Raw genomic sequence first — 20,449 nt, 5'->3', positions numbered from 1 at the left:
TCCATTGTCAGAGTGAGGCTGAATGTAAACTGGAGAAATAACACCTGATATTTCACCTTGGGAGCTTATAGTCCAATGGCCTCAACGTTGACTTCACCAGCTTCAAATTCCCTGCTGTCCAGCCCTGCCACTGCTGAGCTGACTTAACCTCTCCATCTTGCTACTCACCAATCTGCTTCACCTTTCCCACTGACCAATCACACAACTCTCTAACTGCATCCACCTATCACTATCACTCCTACACTTCTCCCCACCCTAGGCGCCCCCCCATATACTTCTGAGCTCACCTCTCTCTCTCTCTTCCCCCCCCCCCCCCCACACAGTCCTGATGAAGGACTTTGGCCTGAAATGTTGATTTTTTTTTTACCTGCTCCTCAGATGCTGTCTGCCCTGCTGAGCTTATCCAGTTTCCCAACTATAGACACTGGCTTCCAGAATCTACGGTCCTTATTGCTTGCAGATCACTAAGAATGAGGGCCTGTATCTTATCGTAGAATCTCTACAGTGTGGAAGAAGGCCATTTGGCACATTAAGTCCACGCTGACCTCTGAAGAGCATACCCCTCAGACTCTTATTTTACCCCCCCACCCCCGGCCAAACCTATCCTATCTCTGATGAAGGGTCTAGGCCTGAAACGTCAGCTTTTGTGCTCCTGAGATGCTGCTTGGCCTGCTGTGTTCATCCAGCCTCACATTTTATTATCTTGGAATTCTCCAGCATCTGCAGTTCCCATTATCTCTATCCCTGCAGTTCCCACCCGAGACGCTATGGACAATTTTTGCATAGTGAATCTACGAAACTGCACGTCTTTGGACTGTGGGAGAAAACTGGAGCACCTGGGGGAAACCCACGCTGACAGGGGGAGAATGTGGGAAAAAAATCTCCACACAGACAGTTGCCCAAGACTGGAATTGAACCTGGGTCCCTGGCGTTGTCAGGGAGCAATGCTTGTCACTGAGCCACCATGCTGCCAAATGAAGGCCCCTATCTTTAAATTCTTTAACTCCCTCACTGTGAATAGGGGGCCTGTACCTTTAACTCCCTCACTGAGAATAGGGGGCCTGTATCTTTAAATCATTGCACTCCGGTTCCGTCCTGGTGACGCCACCGCACCGCGTCCCAGCCACGCGCCGAGCATGCGCAGTGACGGCCAGCTTTTCCGCTGCTCGAGCGGGTGAGTGACGGGGGTTTAGGGCAGCGGCTGCTGTTCCTTCGCTCTCCTTCCCGAGTGAGGAACTGCGCGGCATCCACCGCCCCTTCCCTTTTCCGATCCTGGGCCGCTCCTCACCCCCCCCCCCCCCCGATCCCGGCTCCTTCTGCTGCCGGGTATCCCCTGCTCACCGTCAGTTTTGTTTGCCCCAGCCCCCCTGCAGTTCCCATCCCCTCTCTCTCTCTCTACTTCACCGTCCCGCAGGTTAGTCACCTCAGGCTGCGGGCCCCGGGGAAGGGGCACGGTTGGGTCTGGGGTCTGGGGTCTGGGGTCTGATGTCGGTTTCTGTGTTTCTCCCTCCCCCCGCCGATCGGGTTCAGGGGTTTGTTACCGCGCTCAGTCTTCCTTACCTTAGACTGAGCAACAACATCTATCTCTTCCCATCTCGATCCACGGGCTCCCTGCACCCCTCACACTGAGGGGGTGGGGGGGGGGGGAGTTCGATGTACTTTCCTATCCCCCGTCACTGAGGGCGTGAAGTAGAAGGAAGGAGTTCCTGCGTCACGCATTCAGACCTGCCTTACCGCTAACTGTCTTTATAAAATCTGTACAGGTACTTCACCTCCTTTCAGAGATTCTCTCATTAGGCTGTGGCACAACTTGGAAGCGATCAGAAGTTGTTCTGTCACCTGATCCTGAATTTGGAACTGCAGGACTGTCTTTCGTAGTGGCTTACGCTCCATTTGATGTACAGCCGGAGTTTGAGGTAAGTTCAGTAAATACCTGTTTAAATTGTATCAGTGATAATGGGAACTGCAGATGCTGGAGAATCCAAGATAATAAAATGTGAGGCTGGATGAACACAGCAGGCCAAGCAGCATCTCAGGAGCACAAAAGCTGACGTTTCGGGCCTAGACCCTTCATCAAAGAGGGGGATGGGGTGAGGGTTCCGGAATAAATAGGGAGGGGGGGGGGCGGACCGAAGATGGAGAGAAAAGAAGATAGGTGGGGAAGTAGGGAGGGGATAGGTCAGTCCAGGGAAGACGGACAGGTCAAGGAGGTGGGATGAGGTTAGTAGGTAGGAGATGGAGGTGCGGCTTGGGGTGGGAGGAAGGGATGGGTGAAAGGAAGAACAGGTTAGGGAGGCAGAGACAGCGAGTTGTGAGATTTGTAGCTCAGGTTGAGTTTCTGGATGTGAGTTTGCTTGCTGAGCTGGAAGGTTAGTTTTCAGACGTTTTGTCACCATTCTAGGTAACATCATCAGTGAGCCTCCGACGAAGCGCTGGTGTTATGTCCCGCTTTCTATTTATCTGGTTAGGTACCTACTAACCTCATCCCACCTCCTTGACCTGTCCGTCTTCCCTGAACTGACCTATCCCTGGACTGACCTATCCTTTCCCTATCTCCCCACCTATGCTCTCCTCTCCACTTATCATCTTTTCCCTCCATCTTTGGTCCGCCTACCCCTCTCCCTATTTATTTCAGAACCCTCACCCCATCCCCCTCTCTGATGAAGGGTCTAGGCCTGAAATGTCAGCTTTTGTGCTCCTGAGATGCTGCTGGGCCTGCTGTGTTCATCCAGCCTCACATTTTATTAACCTGTTTAAATTGTTTGTTATTGTTGCCATTTTAACTGCGGTACCCCTGGATTTCTATAACTGAATTAATAACTGCTTGAACTAAAATCTCAATGTGTCACAATCAGAATTTTTCTTTCGTGAGATGTGGACATTACTGGCATGGCCATAATTTATTAACTTCCCTAATTGTCCCTGAATTGAGTGGTTTGTTTGTTTGACTATTTCGAAGGGTGGTTAAGAGTCAGTGGCTCTTATGGATCTGGAGCCTCATGTACGGGAGACTGGATTATCGTAGCTTTTGTTCCCTAAAGGACATCAGTGAACCTTCTGGGTAATACTACAATCAGTGATGGATTCAATAAGAATGGTTGGAAAACTCTTCCCCCTGCCCCCCCTGCCCCCCCCCCCCCCCATTTAATTGCATTTCAATTCCACCAATTGCTGTGGTAGCCACATATTGCCTTGAGAATTTGAATTCTTTTGAGAAAATGTTAGTCTCAGTAGCTATGATCATGAAAGTTGTCACTGTTGTGAAAATATGATTGTTTCATGCAATTTTTCAAGGAAGAAACTTATAGTCCTTACCAGATCTGGTCCATACATGATTCAGTTCCTTATTAACCATTCTGAACTAGCCTGCTAACTTCTGAAGGGCACCGAGCAATGGACAATAAATGCCAGCTTGGCCAAAGATAGACACACTTTAGTGTTAATGGGGAAAAACGATCCATGAGGTCTTTGGTTGTAACTTGAGTGTATTCCTGAAATGTATGAATTAAGGAAGGTCCTGAGTTTGAGTCCTCGTGTATGCTAGTCTCTGGGTAAGTAGTTTACTGTCAGATAAGGTGACAGAGGTTATAACTTGGCTGAGGGTTTCTGCTTGTGACCAATTCCTTTAGGTTGCAGCATTCTGCAAAGTGCTTCCCAATCAGCCAGTTTGTTTGTGCAGTCCTTATCTGGGAAAGATTAACAACGTCAAAGACTACTCAATCAGCATGTTGGATAAACACACAATTAATTTCTCCTGTGGGCCCTCATTTTTGATCTGATATGATTTGGGCTTCTGTGACACTCTACCAGAGTCAGTGTTGGCAACTTCAGTTCTTAAAATTAAATCGTAGATAGAATCATATAATCCCTACACTGTTGAAAGATGCTATTAAGCCCACTGACCTGCACAGACCCTCCAAAGAGTATCTTACCCAATGCTAGCCCCCACCCTATCCCTGCAATCTCTCATATATCATGGCTAATCCACCTAGCCTACATGTTCCTGGACACTACTGACGAGTTAGCATGGCCAATCTGCTCAACCTGCACATCTTTGGACTGTTGGAGGAAACTGGGGCACCTGGTAGAAACCAACGCTTTGCAGGGGTAATGTGCAAGCTCCACATTGACCGTCACCCTAGACTTGAATCAGACCTGGCTCCCTGGTACTGAGGTAGGGTAGTAGTGCTAATCACTGCGCTGCTGTAGACATGGCAGCTGAGAGAAAGATTAAAGTTGAATGCAATTAACATAATCCTGATTTTATTTTTTAAAATGAGCATTGTGATCTTTTCCCTGAAGCGGAAATTTTACTACGAGGACCAGCAGGTTTTCTAGAAATTTGGGTCTGAGGTCATTCGCACATTTTTTGGGTCTTGATCAGAAGGTAGAATGGTGGAGCAGTCTGTGTGAGGGACATCATTATTTTTTTGATCTGTAACTCATCCAGATCATGGTTTTCTAATCTAGTTGGTTGTGTACAACTTTGCTCCCAAAAGGAGGACTGCCAGCAGCCAGCCACTCTGAACTGTTTCTAAGTAGCCACTGTAGATCTGCATTGCAGAGTTTCTCACTGAGCTAAGGAGTGCGTGTACCTTGGCACATTACAGAGGAGCATCAGCTCAGACTGCAGTGTTGTCAATTGTGAGACACAATAATAGCAGTTAATGGAGAGTGTACAAAGTATGCTGCACAGGGAGTGGAGAAGTTTCCAGAGGAATTTACATTACAATACCATAATCATTTCATTAATATGGTATTATTACCAGTTCAAGGAAAGTAATGAAAGAGCTGTAAGTAGTGACACATCATATGCATTTGAGGTTTTTAGCTCTTTTATTGTCAGTTGAGAGTTCGTAGCCTAAATTGCAGCATAGTTCATTTACTCTGTAATTCTTGTGGGTTATTGTCACAACCCAGAATGTTGTTGATGTCGTTACGTTCTGTGTACCACTAAAAGGAGCTGTATATAGATAAAAATCTGTTTTCCTTATCAATTCTGGGTAATGTATGACTCCAGTCCCATTGGAACATAGCTGAATCTTACCCACCTTCTGAAATAGTCTAACGAACTCATTATCAGCAGTTTAGGAAGAATCCCAACTTGCACTGCCTTCAAAGTCTGTCCCTTGCTGCCTTTACCCTGACACACACCTAAAGTCTAAGCTGTAGTCTTGAGTTCTTCATCTTGCATGTTGAATTCTGATATACTTGCCTGACAGTTCATCAGATGATTATAGCTGCCTGGTCAGCTGTGGATCAAAAGTCATCATCTCTTACAGTGCAGTAGTGTTAATGTCACTTGTCCAATAATCCAGGAGCCCAGGCTAACGCTCTGTTGACACAGCTTCAAATCCTAATTCAAATTAGGGTAGCACAATGGCTCAGTGGTTACCTATGTTGCCTCGCAGAGGCGGGGACCTGGGTTTGATACTGCCCCTGGACGACTGTCTATGGAGTTTGCCTATTCTATGTCTGCATGGGTTTCTTCCGGGTATTCTGGTTTCCTCCTGTCCAAAGATGTGCAAGTTAGGTAGATTGGCCATGCCAAACTGCCCATAATGTCCATGGATGTGCAAGCTATGTGGATTAGTCATAGGACTTGCAGGGATGGGGTAGGAAAGAGTCTGGGTGGGATGTTCTTCTGAAAGTTGGTGTGGACTTGATAGACTGAATGGCCTGTTTCCACACCGTAGGGGTTCTGTGATTCTATGAAATCCTGGCATTTGATAGAATTTGCATTGAATTTAATAAAATCTGGGATTTAAAAATTAGTTCTGGTGATAATTATAAAATCATCAATAAATGTGACTGTTACAGTAATAATCATTCAGGAAGGAAATATGCCAACCTCCATTGTTGGGCCTACTTGTCACCCCAGACCCAGAGATTTCTTAACGCCCCTCTGAAATAGCTAAGCAATCCACTCACTTGAGATGCACTTGGAGATGGGCAATAAATCAGTGATGCCCACAATCCACGAAAGAATAAGAAAAATCTTTATTTCTTTAAGTAATACACTTTTTCGGTGAGAAGTTGAAAGAATTGAGAACTCCATGATGGGCAGAAAGTAGAGATTAGGAACAAATATGTATATTTTTATGTTGGCAGGCTGCGATTTAGTGAGGTACCATAAGGATCACTGTAAATTGGATTCAACTTAACATCTCTTAAATTAGCAAATGACATAAAACTAGGTGTAAGTGTAACTGAGTTGTGAGGAAAGTGTAAACACACTTCTAGAGGATTTGGTGAGGTTAAGTGAATGGGCAAGCTTTGGGGATGGAATTCCGGTATGGAGAAATGGGCAGTGTGGACTTTGGTAGGAAACTTCTTTAAATGGTAAGAAACTGGAAAGTGTTGCATTTTATAGAAATTTGCGTGTCCTTGTTGAAGTATGTTAATATGCAGGTTCAACAAGCAGTTAAGACAATAAGTAGTGTGTTGGCCTTTTATTAGAACAGCATTTGAAAATAGAAGTTTAAAAAAATGTCCAGCCTCGACCACACCTGGAGGACTGTATGTGTGCAGTTGTGTATTGGGGACATAAGTTGTTTAAAAAGTATCTATTTAAACTTAAAATTGTTGCAGTTAATTCTTAATGTGTTTAATAACTATAAAATATTCTTTCAATTTTAGGTTGATCCAGCAGTGCTGGGGCACTTTTTGGGCTTTCATTCAGATATGGATTTGATTCTGCTGAACTAGTCCTAATCTTGCCCTTCAGAGGCTTGATATCTGTCATGAACTGTTGCACAGAAGTGTCTTTAGGGCAAGGTGCTTAGCAGTTCAGCTAGGTGGATATTGCTGCTCACGGGCTTTGACAGAAGGTAGAAAAAATGTCTTGGGTGGGAAGGCAATTGTGAGGAACAGCATTGAGAGTTTATACATTGATAATAGATACATGGAAAGTCAAATTCTCTTAATCGCTTGGTAAGGTTGTTCCAGTGGATCATTTTGAAGTGTACGAGGGTTAGCACTTGCTGCTTTGTGAGGATAACAACTATGCTTGTAACTCCATGAACCAAAAGATCACGTGGCTGTGGGGATGGGGCATCTGTGACCGGCAGGGCAGACTCGGTAGAATCAGGCCATTTGAGACTGAGATGAGGGGGATCTTCTTCCTCAGGCAGACATCCTAGGAATCCTCTGCTCCAGACGGCTTTAGAGACTTGATTGTTGAGTATATTGAAAGAAATTGATAAATTTATAGATGTCTAAATGCACCAAGGGAAATGAAGATAGCGAAGGAAAGTGACAGAGGTAGATGATCAGCCATGATTTAGTTGAATACTGGAGCAGTCATGATGTGCTGACTGACCTATCCCTGTACCTAAGTTTCTACTGTCAGCAAAATCCAGAAAGGTTTCTACATTTTACTCTAAAAGACTGTTGTGTTTTTAATCTTTACAACTTTGCACTTGTATTACAAGAGTTCTTTGAATTTACACTACTGCTGAAAGTTCATTGTTATTTAGGGTATGCTGTTCTACGTCTCCCTGTTTTTGTTTCCATGATAGTGACGTGCACAATGGGCAACTGAAGTGCATAAAATCAGAGTAACCCTCCAGGAGTCTGGAAACTGTCAAGGAAGGGTCTGCGCAATTTATATGAAAGCAGGTCAGAATTGCACAAGAGGCTGTGGAATATCAGTGGAGACATACTTAAAGCTTCCATCTTAGTCAGATGTGCCTTTTTGTACTTATCTCATGTTTCCTTTGTCATTGAGCATGCTGCCAATGTCCTTGTGCTTTAAGGAGTGGAATTTCATGACCCAGATTTTAAAATTGTAGCAACACTTTCCTTTTTTTAGATTTCTATTTTTAGAAGGTAGGAGACATGTGAAAAATCTGGTTACGGTTTTCGTCCTTGAGTTTGCTCTAAGGTCCCCATCTCCTAAAGGAGCTATCTGTTGCTGGAATAAGGGTTTTGACATGTTGTCACATTTAGAGTTCTTCGCCCAAGTGGCCAGTCCATACATCTAAGTCTAGACAATAAGTTTCCAAGCTTGTTCATGCACAAGGCTGGGACAACAACAGAGCCAAATCTTATGCTTTTTTCAGAACTATATTCTGTATATATTATTAGGTAACTATCAGAAATGAACCTCCTCCAGGTTTCTCCCCTCAATTCTAGCGTGCTACTCATTTATAATCTGCTGCCTCAGCTAACTGTGCACCAATCTCCGATTTTAAACAAGAACATTCCTGATTATTGAAGATCAGTTTGTTTTTTTTTAAAACCAAGCTTCAATTTCAATGTGACGCCATCTGCCATGGTTCTATTCTGGGCCCCCCCAGTGTTTTAATCCTTCTGACAAAGCATCTGAGTTTGCAACTGTTTTCTGGAACAGGCCATCTCTCAAAAACAACTTGTATTTTGCCTTTCAGAGTTGTTGTTTTCTACTATAGAAAATAAAACCGGAATGCCACAAAAAGCTTTGTTTTAGTTTTGTATGTGAACTCTTTGGTATGTGGAAACATACATATTGGTGCATCTAACTCAGTGTTGTTCCTGTTCTGGGAGTATTTGATGGGCACAAAGTACAGGAGCTTGACCTTCATTTTTAAGAGTCCAGGGAGCTTGACTATGGATTTAACTTGTGCTGTTCCAAACCTGACGGTATTTAATGGGGATAGTGTTGCAGGAGCTTTACTTTCCATTTATGAGTAGGGGAACTCTGATGTATATTTTAATGTCATGCTGGGAATGTTTGGGCAGAAAGTGGGATAGTCGTAAGATCACTGGACTAATAGTCCAGAGGTCCAGGTTAATGTACTGGGATGTGGGTTTGCAACACACTAAGGCAGCTAAAGAAATTTTTATTCAATTAAATAAATCTGGACAATAATGCCACTCTCCTGTTAATGTGATCATAAAACTATAATCCGCTTTAATAAAAGCCCATTTGATTTATTAAAGCCCTTTTCTTGAAAGGAAGAAAATCCACTGTTCTCCAGTCTGATTTATGACTACAGATCCATAGCGGTCCTAATTGCCTCAAATGGCCTGCACGCCAGTCAGTTGAGGGGCAATTGATGATGGGCACCAAAAGCTGGCTTTGCTAGTGATGTCCGCATCCCATGAAATAGTAAATTTAAAAACAAAAGTGAGAGGAGGCTGTGCAGATTAGGAGCAGAAGTGGGCCACCCACTGCCTTGAGCTTGCTGTGCTATGCAGTCGGACCACCCATAATTTGATCACTCCACTTTGATAATTAAAATCCAAAACTACTATTGCACTGAAAGTTTTGGGCCTGTTTCCTCTTTTGTAGCAGCTTTCTGATTTGTCTTCACCTCTTTGTGAAGCTATTTTAATTTTTGATTTTTATCCCATACATGTAGAATTAATCTCATTTATAACACTGATTTTGGCTCAGTTGGTCTGTACCAGTGCTTTTGCTCCACACTATCCTCTTGTGAACTTAACTTCATTCACTTCATCAGCAAGAACAATGGCTTGTATTTATGATCATGCCTTTTAATGGACTAAAATAACCCAAAGTGAATCACAAGTGTTATCAAACAAAATTGGACTCCAAGCCACAAAAGGTAACTGAAAATTTGTTCACACATGTCTTTAATAACATCTCAGCACACAAGTGGAGGGAATTTCAGAGCTTTCATCCGCAACAGCTGAGGCTCAGCCACTGAGTTTAAATTAGCAGTTGGAGGAACACTTGGAGGAGGTTGTACATCTGGAAGAGGCCCATCTTTCTATTCCTTTCTTTGATTATCTTCCTGTTTCCTATTACATTCCCACCACACTGGGTAAAATTTTGAATCTTACTTTTGAAATCTGCATGGCTATTAATTTTCAGCTAATTTTCATTCCCTCCATAACTGGAGCTAGCTTCTATTAAGCTGTCCTATCAAACTCTCTCATAATTTTAATGGCCTCCATGAGGGAAATCTTCAATTCTTTCTGTTCTAGAAAAATGTTCATGAGATGCCATAATTGATTCTTCTTTTCCCTGCCCCCAATGTGTGCATTTCTGACAACCCACTGATAAATTAATAAATAACTAGTTTTCCTGACCCCTCTGTTTGTTCTGTCACAAATGAGATTGGTGCCCTTAAGGTGCTTACCCACTGAGTCATGCAAATAGATTGCCTTGTTTATTTTATCATGCCCTCTGTCCTTTTGCTATGTGATAGTGGTTTCCTGTTGGCCCTTTGACAATGACCTGATAGTCATGTCCACTCAGCTCTTTTGAGTCCTCCCTCATCCTGAATCTGCTGACTTTTGGTGGAATATGATTTAAGGGAATGCAACGGCCTCGTGGTAATTTCACTGGAGTGTTAACCCAGAGACCTGGCTAATGTTCTGGGGATCTGGATTTGAATCCTAACATGGCAGATGGCGTAATTTGAATTCAATAAAAATTTGGAATTAAGAGACTAGTGACGAATCCATTGTCAATTGTCAGAAAAATCTGTCCAGTTCACTCACGTCCTTAAGGGAAGGAAACTGCTATCCTTACCTGATCTGGTCTCTGACTCTAAACCCACAGCAATGTGGTTGACTCTCAACTGCCCTCTGCGCATTTAGGGATGGGCAATAAATGTTGCCTGGCTAGCAACATCCTCATCTCATGATTGAATTTTTAAAAAAACCCAGTGATACCAGCCATATTCTAGGCCATTTCCGAAGAGCCTTCTCGTGTAGGAGCATAACGAAAGTAAAAGCAAAAGGAAGTGGTTCACCTCTTCATGCCTGATTGTTCAGGTTGTGCCTTATTTACCTGCCTTTCTCCCACTATCCCTGGTTAGCAAGTCTTCCGATCTCCTATTAAAATTAATATTTGATCTTGAATCAATGATCATTTCTAGAGGAGGAGCCTGAACTTCTACCACTTTCTGTCTCTAATTTTTTCACTCTGCCCCATGCTCTTAGACTCACCAATTGGTGCAAGTTTCTCTTCTACCCTGTCTGTTTATATTGATATATTGAACTTTGATAAAGGCGTCTCCTTAAAATTCTAACTTCCAGGGAATATAGCCCTAATTTGTGTGACCTCTTCACAAAGTAACTCCTGGACTCCAGCCGTCATTCTGTGTATTACCATTACACTTCCTCCAAGGCCTTACAAAGGTATAGTGTCCAGAAATGCTTGTTTAGGTGCAGTCTAACAAGGTTTTTATAGTTGACTTGTCGCCATGGAATGGTTACACACAAAGGAAGCCATTCATCTTGTCATGTCTATGCTTACAATCTCATCAGCCACACAAGGATTCACAGGACACGAGACCAGTGATGTGGAATTAGTGAAAACTAATGTAAATAGGTAGACAATCCTACCTGTTAATGAGTGTTGCTGTACAGCAACACACTTTCAGAAGGAGCAACTTCACTCGTGCCTCCAATGCTGCCTTTTACGCATTGCCCTGTGGATTTTTTCCTTTTTCACATAATGATTCAATTTCTTTTTGAAGGCCTCCATTCATTTTGTCTCTGTGCTTCGAAGCCTCATAGCCTAGACCCTTACCACTCACTGACAACATTTTTTCCTTGTCTTAAATTTCTTTGCCAATTACCTCAATTCTGTGACCTCTTGCACGACTGAGAACAGTTTCTCCCTTTCTACTGTCAGTCTGCTTGTGATTTTTGAATATCTGTATCAGATGTCTTCTCTATTATGAAGAAGTCATATTGGACTCTAAGCATTAACTCTACTCCTGTCTCCTCAAAAACGGCCAGACTTGCTGATTTTCTTCAGCACTTAGTTCTTACTCCCCTCTACCCCTCCAATTTAGCTATATGACATCGCTACAAGCTCAGCTGAACGTTTTTTAAATTTGGTTTCTAGTGTAATTCAGCATGCTGACTATGTTGAACCAGCCCTTGTTTGCAAATCTTACAACATTACGTCTAACATTTGCTGTGATTTTGCTAAAGAACAGCCCTTCCCACACAGTCCCAAAACCAGTTCCTCATCTCTGGAACTATTCTTGTGAATCATTTCTTTCTGTACTGTGTCTCAGGCATACACATCTGTCCAAATGTGCAATGCCTAGGACTGGCCACAATGCTTTGGTTTAGACTGAACCAGTGTTTGATAAAAGTTGAGTATCACTTCCTTGCTTTTGTACTCTCTTTATCCCAACTAAAAGCCTAAAATGGGGTATGCTTTATTAACTGCTGTCTCAACCTGTCTGGGCATTTATCAAATAACTTACGCCTAGGTTCCTCTGTTTCTGCACCTCTTTTAGAATGGTGCCCTTTATTGTATATTACCTCTGTCGTCTTCCTTCCAAAATGAATCACTTCATACTTTTCCACAGTTAATTTCATCTGCCACTTGTCATTCCAGTGTCCTGTCTATGTCCTTTTGAAATTCTACACTATCCTACTCATGATTCAGAATACTTACAAGTTTGTGTCGCCCACAAATTTTAAATTGTACCACGTACATGAAGGTCTAGATTATTTAATATGCAACAAGAAAAGTGAGATTTTTGATACTGATGTCTGGAGATCTGCACTGTAAATCTTTCTTCAACCCTAAAAACAACCAAACACCTGCTGTTTCCTGTCATTCAATCATTTTGTAACCTTTTCTACTGTCCCTTTACTTTTAAGTGTTAAGAGTGACAAGAGCAGGCAAAAAGAACTGCTCCTTAGTATTCTGTAGTTGAGCTGAAGGCAGGTCAGAACATTTCAATTAACCCCAGCATACCTGTGATTTCTTGCTGAACTTTTGTGCTAACCTTGTGTTGTGAGTGAAAGATGGTCTCCACAACACATGCATCATAATAGGGAAAGATCTGTTGACAGTTTGATAGGAGTTGGTAACATGAGTGAGTACGTTGAGCCCATGTTTGATGAGAAGTTGATATTTGAACTGCTGGGACACGTAATTAAATATCTGGATATTGTATCATGTTGTGTGTGCCAGCTGCTCTGGGTGCCGATGCTCATAGATAATCGGGAGGCAATGGTATTATCGCTGGACTGTTGATCCAGAGACCCAGGTAATGTTCTGGAAATGCATGTTCAAATCACACCACGACAGATGGTGCAATTTGAATTTGGTTAAAATCTGGAATTTAGAGTCTTGTGATATGAATCTGTTGTTCTTTATCTGAAAAACCCATCTGCCTCACTAACATTCATTATGGAAGGAAACTGCAATCCTTACCTGTTCTGGCCGATGTGTGATTTCCAGACCCGCAGTGATGTGATTGGGTAGTTAGGGATGGGCATAAATGTTGGCCTAGCATTTGTGTACATTAATTGTGGTTTTTATTGAATGAATCTATCCAATGTTATACAAATGAGTGTTTGTAAGGCCTCTTATTCCTGAAGGCTATGAATTCAAGCCATGATACAAGGCTTTAGCAGACAAATTAGGACTTTTCAGTGGGCTGCTATTTTATTTCAGATGAGATGCTGAACCTGTTGACCAACTCTAGTGAATACATGAGATCCAATGACATTTTAGGGTGAGTAGTGAGTTTTCCTTGTGTCCTGGCCAAAAACCCAATGAGTAATGCTGGCATTGATTTGAGTTAAAGCAGGTTGCCATCAACTAACACAGTGCATTTCAAAATGTTTTTCCATTCCAACCTTGTCCCAGGACTTGATTGGCTTACACTGAAGATCAGGATTGAGGAAATAAGCCTTAAATGGAGCTAACAGCTGCTTGTTCTGGTGGATGTTGAAGATCCAGGACACGATTTTAAACAGGGAGTTTTCTTGGTATCTTAGTCAACATGTCTCAATCATCAATCTTAGTCTCAGTCAACCACCAAAATATATTTAGCTGGTCATTCATCAGAAGTAATCTTTTATATTTGCTTTAGCTCCTGAAGCTTGTTATTTTTGAGTTTTAAATTGATTCATTTGGATTCTTTTGCTGGTCTTTCTGGTCTCATTAAGTTTTTGTATGGATTTATGCTTTCCTTTTCCAGGCAATGAATATAACAGAATGAGAAATTGTTTGATGTCTCTCAAATGCATTTTTTTCTAATTGCTGTTTGTAATTGGTGAGCAGCTTCAGTTGGCTAGGGCATTCTTATCTTGCTAATTTCAAGATAATATAAAGAGGGCCAGGAAGTAACTGGCAATTGGTCAGAGCTGTGTGGGTATGAGTTTTAGGGGTTCGCATTTGACATTTTTAACAGAAAATGTGCAATAAAAATAATTCAAATAAAAGAAATCTCCAACACTTTGATCTCAATTGTGTATCCAACCTGGTGAACATTGAGTGTAGCAATGCCTCCTTTATGGTTGCACTGGCAACCTACTACTGTAGATTATTCTCCTGAATGCAGTCTGGGAACTCTCTTGCCCTTCTCTGTCTTGAATTCCTTTCCTCACTACCCTGAACATAGCTCTTCCCTGCATTCATGCTCTCCTCCCAAATGGACTGCAGTGGTTCAAGACGATAGCATGCCACATTTTCTAGTGCAGTTACGGTTGGGCAATAATACTTTGGTCCAACCACCACCCATGTTCCATGAAAAAAGCATTGATTAATATGATGTACGTGATACTGATCTGTTTGGCTGAAATGGGCAGAGTTTTAATTCCTAAAGGAACTGAAGGTTGTGGGGAAAATGTGGACGCCATAATCTCGTTGAGTGTTGTGGCAGACTTAAGTTGTTTAGCCTACCTCTGCTCCTTTGTCTCAGTTCATCTGACTTTTGTTTGTATTACTGATACCTGAAAAGTTGTCCTCAAAGTGAAGCACTTGCAGCCTTTAAAGGGGAGATGGATATTTTATATTGAAGACTGTGTGTGTGTGTGTGTGTTATGGCCACCTTTGCCATTGGGTTAAGCTTTTATAAATATTGCAGGAGGATTACTTCCTTCAATGCCAGCTAGTGCTCGGATTTATTCCATGGTGTTATTTGGCTTGAAACTTCTGGTAGTGTTTCTGCTGTGGAATGACATTTTGTCACCCTCCCCACTCCAGATTACTGAAGCAAGTATGTGCTCGTGGAGTGAGAAACTCAATGCCGACCTTTCTGGGACCATGGATGGTAGCACCATGAAGAAATACCGACGTGAGGCTTACCACCGGTATGTAGCAGTGGATTGTAGACTTGAGAGGCTTACTCAAGAGTCTAGTTCTGGGGGAAGTTCAAGTTATTGAGAAGCATGGGGCAGAGTTGAGAGAGCCCGTCCAGCTATTTAGGGCTATGTAATTTGCTGTCTTGTTCAGTTAGTTGGATATAATTAAGGTTTCAAGCCAGATCAAAAACATCTAATATATACACATATAATTTAACAATATAGCCCAAGAATGGATGATTGCAGGGTATGTGGGCTTCAATCAAAACAGCAGTTGAAAGCATTGGGCTGCCTTTAACAACATCCTGGCACCATTCAGTTCGAGCCAGTCAATACCCTGTAAGAGGAAACAGCACATTAAAATCTTTCGGCTGCTTATTATTTTGTCCAGTGTAAGTATTGAGACTGGTAAACAAATCAAAAAATCGTCTTGGCTCTTGAATGTGATCTGAAGAAAAGCAACTTTGAACAAGGAAAGTATGCATGGTCAAGTGTATTTGTATCAGATTGTAGTCAGACATTTAATAAGCTAGTTGAATCTGAACATTATGTTGCTGAGGTTGAACAGGCTTAAATCTGGCTATTCAAAGAAAGTTTGATTTGTAATATAGGGGCAAAACATGAGATGGTTTGAAAATGCATTGTTCACTCATTCTGATAAGGGCATGATGATTGGAAGCTCTGGTGAATCTGAACACCATGTGAAGGACACCACAACCCAGTCCCATCCTGATCTCTTTCTAACATTCATGAATTCCTTGGCTTACGTAGTTTACTGAGTAGTGATCTGAATCGCTTACCCCTTTCTTCCCTGTGGATTGGGCCTTTTATAATACTGCTGCTCGAACCCTACCTGAGAACAGTTATTTATCCACATAAAATTCTCTACATTTCTCCAGACCACCGGGGAAAAACTTGAAACCGAATGTAGAAAATGCTCGAAATACACAGAGAAGCAATTGATGTTTCAGTTCATGAACTTTCATCAGAACCCTGAAATTCCCTGGTTCCAATTACTTGTTACAGCATGCCCATCACAGGATTGTCTGTAATAACATCAATTCAGAATTTATCAACAAATGAACAAACTTTCAGGAATTTGAGAAGTGCAGTTTGAAAAGTTGTGAAGTGAGAGTTGTGCTTTGCTTGTGATTGGAATGCAATTTAGTTAATCTTCTGAAGTGCCAAACACCTGTTAAAACTGTTTTTGACCTTTAATCTAAACTTAAATTTGCGAACTGTTTCTAGGGCCGTGCACCTCCTTCAGCTGCTGCATTACAAATCCTCTGAATTAGTCCCTGTCTGTGAAAAAGCAAGTTTCACTTGAATTTGTGAGTTGGTTATACAAAAATGAATTAAATCTTCCAGTCAAACATAAAATGTTGGCCAAATCAGTCTGGGACATCCTTTGATATCTTTGCAGATGATGGTACCGCCTGGTGCCACATTAACAAATACAGATTAGATATTTTGTCAGTTGTCACTGTGGGAGATGCACAACAAGCCATAAATATTTCTAAATCAAGAGGTGAATGTGAGGAAGGAATTCAAGACAATTGCAGTCATCAGGGCAAGGGTATTGAGGAAATGTTCAGACGAATTTTGACAAGTGCCAAGATCTTGGTGAATGCATCTTAAGAAAGGTGGCTGTGAAGATGGTGGAGATACATTTGTTGTAACTTAGATTCTACACAAGTCACACCAGATTGGAAAATGGTAAATTTGACTCCTTATGCAAGAAATTTTGAAAGTAGAAAACTACAAGGCCAGTTGGCTGAACATTCGTTGTAAGGACAATGCTCAAATCTAGCACTATTGCAGTTTTGCAGGAAGTCTTAATGCAGTTAGGCAGAGTCAATAAGGTTTTAACATAGAACAGTACAGTATTGGCGCTTTGGCCCATGATGTTGTGCCGACCTATTATCCGACTATGATCAAACAACCGAGCATATCCTACATTATGCTATCAATATGCCAATCCAAGGCTCGTTTAAATGTATCTGGCTCTACTACCACTGCCAGCAGTGCATTCCAGGTGCCCATCACTCTTAGTATAAAGAACCTACCTCTGACATCTCCCCTAGACCTTCCTCCAATCACCTTAAAATTATGAACCCTTGTAACAGTAATTTCCACCCTGGAAAAAAAGTCTTTGGGTATCCACTCTATCTGTGCCTCTCATCATCTTGTCCACCTCAGTTAAGTCACCTCTCCTCCTCCTTCACTCCAATGAGAAAAGAAGCCCTAGCTCCCTCAACCTTTTGTCATAAGACCTGGCCCCCAGTCCAGTCAGCATCCTGGTAAATCTTCTCTGCATCCTCTTGAAAGCTGCCACATCCTTCCTACAATGAGGCGACCAGAACTGAACACAATATTCCAAGAGTGGTCTAACCAGGGTTTGATAGAGCTGCAGCGTAACCTCCCAGCTCTGAAAGTCAAATCCCCTGCCAATGAAACCCAACACACCATACGCCTTCTTTACAACCCTATTGACTTGGGTAGCAACTTTGAGGCATCAATGGATGTGGAAGGGAAACCATGTTTAACTAAATTTAGTTTATTTTTGAAGAAGCAATAAGCAATATAAAGACCTGTGAATGTGGGGAATTGGTTTTTTAAAGTTCATTGATAAAATCAAAGATTCCTACCAAAAATAGGAAGTCATAGTGTACAGAACAAAATATTAGCACAAATAGAGGATTGGTTAGCTAAGAGGAAGCAGGGTTGAATGAGTCATGTTCAGGCTTGGAATCTGTAACCATCGTAGTGCCAGAGGGATGAGGATTGGGTCTTGACTACTTACAGTCTGTATTCATGAATTCTGTCTCAAAGAAGATTTGGGAGACTAATAATAATTTTGAATTGAACTGTTCTTATTTAAACCTTTACCAGTCTGCACAGAAATGTGTTGAAACATTTCATGGGCAGTTCAGTTTCTGGTTTCCTTATATCTACAACTTGTTGGGAAAAATAATGAAAGCTTGCTCTAAAGAGATACAAAGTGGATATATTTTTGTCTTCTGTTCATGAGGATTGAGAGGCAAGCAACCAAACTTTGAAAGGGTTCTGAAATTTATACAGCATGAGAAGAAGGTGATGATTAACTGGACATGGTTGGCATAGGGATGCAGCAGGAACAGTTAATTGTTAATTATATTTAGCTGTTTTAACTTCGTCCAAGCAGAGAGACTGGCCAGGATTTGGCCTTAGGGAATGTGGCAAGGGATAGTAATGTCTATAAACCCTTCCTGAAAGAAAAAAATTACAAGTGTGATCAGTTTTTTTTTCTTAAAAGAACAGGATCCTGTGCATGAATATATGTAGCTTGTAGCAAACACAAGTGAATCTTGTTGCAAGCTCAAGTGTTTTAAATTTGGTTTCTAGTGTAATTCATCATGCTGACTGTGTCAAACCAGCCCTGGTTTGCAAATCTCACAGCATTATGTCTAAAATTATATCTGATTCTGCTAAAGAACAACATTTCCACATAATCCCAACTATGCTAAGAATTACACCAGAAGCCAATTTAATATGATTAGTCAGGCTGTTACTGAATTTTTTTTAATATGGTAGAGGCTGCATACGTTCAATTGCAGGACTCTTCCTTTTGTAGGCAAAAGAAATTTGCCCATCCATTGCAGTTGTTTCATCTGAGGAAAGGATAAAGAAGACTCAATCCCTGATGAAGTGGTGGCTTAGTAGACAGTGAAGGAGGTTTTTAAGATTACAAGGGGATCTTAATAATATGGATCAATGGGCTGAAAAATGGGTGATGGAGTTCAATCTGGATAAATGCTTATACAGTTAGTTAGGGCCTTGGGTAGTGTTGTAGAACAAGTAATTCTTTGAAGTTTGCGTAACGTATAGACAGCTTTTTAAAAAGGCATTTGGCATGCGTGCCTTCATTACTCAGTCCTCTTGAGAGTAGGTTTTGGGAAGTTGTGGTGAGATTGTACAGGGCATTGAAAAGGTCTTTTCTGGAATACTGTGTCCAGTTCTTGTTGCCCAGTTTTAGGAAGGATATTATTAAGCTGGAGAGTGTTCAGGAGGGATTTACCAGGATGATGTCAGATATGGAAGGTTTGAGTTATTAAGAAATAGGCCGGGGCTGCTTTCACTGGAGCATCAGAGGCTAAGAGGTGACCTTATTAAAGTTTGTAAAATGGTAAGAGGTATAGATAGAGTTAATGGTAATTTCTTCCCCCTTGGATGGGGGATTTCAAGACTGGGGCTGCATTTTTAAGGTGAGAGAAATTTAAAGACATGATGGGCAACTTTTTTTTTAAAACACAGGTTGGTTTGTGTGTGGAATGAATTTCCTGAGGAAGTGGTGGGTGTGGGTACAATTACGTTTAAAAGACATTTGGATAGGTGCATGAATAGGAAAGGTTTGGAGGGTTATGGGCCAGGAGCAGGCGGGTGGGACTAGTTTAATTGAGGATTATGTTTGGCTTGGAATGGTTGGAACAAAAGATCTGTTTCTGTGCTGTGTGACACTCAACTCTAACCGGACAGGTCATAATCAGCTAGTAATATTGATAATCAATAGTTTCTGTTGTATCTCCATGTCAACCATAGTTCAACCAACTGGCACCATCTGTTTCCTTTCTAGTTTTTTAGAATCAAGCCTTCAAGTCCTGATGAGTGCAAAAGACAAAAAACTTCGACATTTTGTTTTAAACAATGATTAAACTGTGTAAAACCAAGCAATTATTTTAATGAAAGGTTATCAGACAACACTTAGAATCCCCTTTTCAAAGTGCATAAACCTTAAACCTGTAACAACCCTGTTACATATTCCTGACATTTGAAATATTCTTATTAACATTGACTTTGTCTCAGGGCAATAATGTCTTCCAATGGTTTTTTTAAACCAGAAGTATTGTGCTTTGTTTCTCTCCTTTTCTCACATTCTTTCTTCCCTTTTCTATTACATCATTGGTTTCTTTCTCCTACTTTTTCATTCATTTTCCCTGTGACAATGGGCTTGTTTTTCCTTTTTCCAGAGTGTTTGTAAACCGCAGTTTGGCAATGGAGAAGATTAAATGTTTTGGATTTGACATGGACTACACTCTAGCAGGTAAGCAATGCCCGTTCTAATGGGATTTAAACAAAAATGACTATTTGCTGAACTGAAATCAGTTTAGTTCAGAGAATAGTGTATTTTACGATTTCATTTTCCCTAACTTCCTTCCCTGCTGATAGGGCTGCTCAGCTGGAGTGACTATTGGAGCTCAGCCTATTTTGCCTCTTATGATATCCACACAGTCGGGTTCCAACAGAGAGACAGATCTGAGGAACATTTGTAACTAAATGTGCTGTTGTAGTTGACAGCTTGACAGCTTGAAAATTTCATTAACACTGAATGGAATGTAATGAGCTACCCGGATATCTTTGAAATGTTCTGCTCCCTAAATCAGGAGGGCAGTGA

The 20,449-nt window shown here is 41.6% G+C and overlaps 1 protein-coding gene across 3 annotated transcripts in view; it reads left to right on the top strand.

Annotated features, from left to right (window-relative positions):
• Positions 1–1,126: 1,126 nt before the first annotated feature.
• nt5c2a (5'-nucleotidase, cytosolic IIa) overlaps positions 1,127–20,449 on the top strand; it is an 83,716-nt gene continuing 64,393 nt past the window's right edge. For 2 of the 3 annotated variants that reach the window (XM_048550795.2, XM_048550792.2), the window contains exons 1-4: positions 1,185–1,414; positions 1,764–1,916; positions 14,921–15,027; positions 20,025–20,098. In XM_048550795.2, coding sequence (XP_048406752.2) covers positions 14,936–15,027; positions 20,025–20,098 — 166 coding nt within the window. In that variant the 5' untranslated portion in view covers positions 1,185–1,414; positions 1,764–1,916; positions 14,921–14,935. The other variant, XM_048550793.2, reaches the window with a different exon arrangement.

The sequence above is a fragment of the Stegostoma tigrinum genome, chromosome 20 (assembly GCF_030684315.1).
Source record: "Stegostoma tigrinum isolate sSteTig4 chromosome 20, sSteTig4.hap1, whole genome shotgun sequence".
Taxonomy (NCBI): Eukaryota; Metazoa; Chordata; class Chondrichthyes; order Orectolobiformes; family Stegostomatidae; genus Stegostoma; species Stegostoma tigrinum.
Note: the sequence above shows the minus strand (reverse complement) of the source record. Positions and strands in the feature narration are given on the sequence as shown.